At 36.7% G+C, this 3,325-nt stretch overlaps 1 protein-coding gene across 1 annotated transcript; it reads left to right on the forward strand.

Moving 5' to 3' along the window:
• The first annotated feature begins 1,124 nt into the window (after positions 1 to 1,124).
• On the forward strand, positions 1,125 to 2,546 carry LOC133337243 (4-hydroxybutyrate coenzyme A transferase-like). Its single transcript, XM_061545492.1, has one exon. The coding sequence runs from the start codon at positions 1,125 to 1,127 to the stop codon at positions 2,544 to 2,546; it is 1,422 nt and encodes a 473-aa protein (XP_061401476.1).
• Positions 2,547 to 3,325: the final 779 nt, after the last annotated feature.

The raw sequence follows: 3,325 nt of genomic DNA on the forward strand, positions 1-3,325 counted from the left end.
TGACGTCATCATATAAATATATGTCACAAGCGTAGGGGCATGTATACAAACCGTATTTGTATCCATAAATAAAAACAAACCCTATTTTTAGTAATTGTTTTCTTTATTTTTATTTATATGGTCACTATTGTACTACAAGCCTTCTTTGTAGACGTTTATGATTGGGGAGATCAGGATAATAATTCCAAAATATATAATTATCGTTATAGGTGGTCCTGCCATTGTTTCAACATATTTGTAGATCATTTTCGATTGTCGGAAATCCAAGTATATACAATTCGAAACAATCTGGAATAAAAAATAAAATATAAATTAAAAATTTTTTATGATAAGAAAGATGTTTTAATATTAAATGAACATTTGAATAATATCGTCCGAATAAATTTTAAACTGTGGAGGCATAACTTCAATCTCTATCAAGATTTGGGTGGGTTATGATTTGTTTTTTTTTTTTCATTTTAAATTTGGTTTTCCTTTAAATACTTTTTTCGTACCACACTAGAGGGCGGAAATATAGCACTGATGGCTTTGAAATTTTCCATTAGGTTCCAATAATGGTCAAGGACAACGCCTATAGCTTTCGGTTATGATTAGATATAAATTTTGGGGTGATGTGGACCGAAAACACAATTTGTTTGTGGGGTTTACTTTTTTTTTTTGGAAAAATTTATTTAAAATTTCCGGAAAATCTCTCTTACCTTACGTAGATCAAGTTCAAAGGTAGGACGCGTCGGTCCTTTCCTTCTGATACCTCCCCCACAAAGGGTCAACATTTTACTTTTGAAGCACATTGAATAAGCGATTTGATTCATTGTTGGCATATGGGTTCTATAGGGCAACCTCTCCTGGCACCAGATGGTGAACTCTCTCTTAAAAACACATACCTTATATAAGGCGAATAATAAACACTGTGTACAATTCTGTGGCCTAAACAAACCATAGACAGAGGGTATATATTAGTCGGCAATACCAACTGACACTTTTGTACTTTCTTAGAATTAGTTTTCAATACATCCTAATGTACAACCACATCACAACAAAATAATTTTTTAATTGTCAAAAAATTTTCCCAGTAAATACCGAACTTTTCTCTACCGATTATCTGATTCACAAAAAACAAAAAAATGAATCATCTGTTATTTGTGGCTAAGAGTACCCTCCGACATCAGTGGAATCAGTGCCCATGGAAATCCCCGGTCAAAACTTTCTTCAGTTACTCAAATGAAATTGCACATCCCCTTGCTAGGAAACCTCCCAATGTGGCACCTAAGGAAGCGGTGAAATGCATCAAATCAGGTGATGTGGTATTTTGCCAAGGAGCAGCTGCAACTCCCAATGTCCTCATCAGTGCCATGGTGGAGCATGCCAAAGAAAATTGCCTCAAGGATATAACCGTTTGCCATATGCATACCGAAGGTCCTGCCGTATATTGCACCCCCGAATATAGTGAAATATTCCGTTCCAGCTCCTTCTTCATGGGTGGAAATGTTCGCCAGGCTGTGGCTGAGGGGCGTGGTGATAATTATGCCATATTCCTTCATGAAATTCCCCTACTGTTTTATAAGAAAATTGTCCAGCCCGATGTGGCCTTGATACATGTCTCACCACCAGATAGGCATGGTTTTGCGTCGCTGGGTACAAGTGTGGATTGTGTAAGGGCGGCGCTGTTGAACTCGAAGAAAATCATCGCCCAAGTAAATAAACAAATGCCCCGGACCTATGGTGATGCCTGCATACATTCCTCACATTTTGATTTTATGACTGAAGTGGATGTCAAGCTACCACAACATGGTGGAAAACCTGGTGAGAAGGAAATGGCAATTGGTAAGCTGGTGGCTGAAAATTTGGTCTGTGATGGAGCCACACTGCAAATGGGTATTGGCGTTATACCCGATGCTGTCCTCAATGCTCTACATAATCACAAGGATCTGGGTATTCATTCGGAAATGTTTGCAAATGGTGTTGTGGATTTAGTTAAAGCTGGCGCAGTTACCAATCGTTATAAGAAAATGCATCAAGGTCGTATTATTGGTTCCTTTTTAATCGGCAATGAGGCTCTATATGATTTTGTCGATGACAACACCTCGATTGAAATGTATGCCATTGATTATGTGAACAGTGTCAGTGTTATCAAGCAATTGCCTCGTATGACTGCCATTAATTCGGCAATCGAAGTGGATCTGACCGGCCAGGTATGTGCGGATTCGATTGGTACAAGATTTTATTCTGGGTTTGGTGGTCAAGTTGATTTTATACGTGGCGCTGCAGAGGGTATTGATGGCAAGGGTGTACCTATAATTGCCCTACCCTCGGTTACTAATAAGGGCGAGAGTAAAATTGTACCCACCCTGAAGCCAGGTGCCGGTGTGGTCACTTCGAGAGCTCATGTCCATTATGTTGTTACGGAACATGGAATTGCTTCGCTGTTTGGGAAAAATATGCGCCAACGTGCCTATGAATTGATACAAGTCGCCCATCCCGATCATCGTGAGAAGCTGGAGAAGGCCGCCTGCGATCGTTTGAAGGTTATGCCTTCGAAGTGTTAAATGAAATTTGGAATTTTGATTTAATTTTAATAAAAAAAAACTATATTTCCAATCTTAGAAGGGTGTGCATACATTTCAATGGCCTCCACGAAAACGGGATATAGGGGAGATTGGGGCACTTTTGTTTTGAGCTAAAAATTTCCAAAATACAAAGCCTTTCGAAAAATATTCATAAAAAAATCAAAGCCTTTAAAAAAATATTCTTAAAAAAATCACAAAATTTAAAGCCTTATAGAAATTCACAAAATTTATAGCCTTATAGCCTTTATATCCACGCCTCTGAAGGCCATTGAAAAAATAATTTTTAAAAAATTCACAAAATGTATAGCCTTTATATCCACGCCTCTGAAGGCTTTTGAAAAAATAATTTTTAAAAAATTCACAAAATGTATAGCTTTTATATCTACGCCTCTGAAAAAATAATTTTATAAAAATTGAAAGCCTTTGAAAAAATAATCTTTAAAAAATTCACAAAATGTATAGCTTTTATATCCACGCCTCTGAAAAAATAATTTTAAAAAAATTTGAATTTAAAAAAATAATCTTTAAAAAATCCACGCCTCTGAAGGCCTTTGAAAAAATAATCTTTAAAAAATCCACGCCTCTGAAGGCCTTTGAAAAAATAATCTTTAAAAAATCCACGCCTCTGAAGGCCTTTGAAAAAATAATCTTTAAAAAATCCACGCCTCTGAAGGCCTTTGAAAAAATAATCTTTAAAAAATCCACGCCTCTGAAGGCCTTTGAAAAAATAATCTTTAAAAAATCCCCGCCTCTGAAGG

This window comes from Musca vetustissima, unplaced genomic scaffold (genome assembly GCF_032173495.1).
Source record: "Musca vetustissima isolate MV318-11 ecotype Yass unplaced genomic scaffold, APGP_CSIRO_Mvet_v1 utg124120, whole genome shotgun sequence".
Lineage (NCBI taxonomy): Eukaryota > Metazoa > Arthropoda > Insecta > Diptera > Muscidae > Musca > Musca vetustissima.

Coding starts and splice junctions, on each gene's coding strand:
- LOC133337243 (XM_061545492.1), top strand. CDS start 1,125: ATGAATCATCTGTTATTTGTGGCTAAGAGTACCCTCCGACATCAGTGG.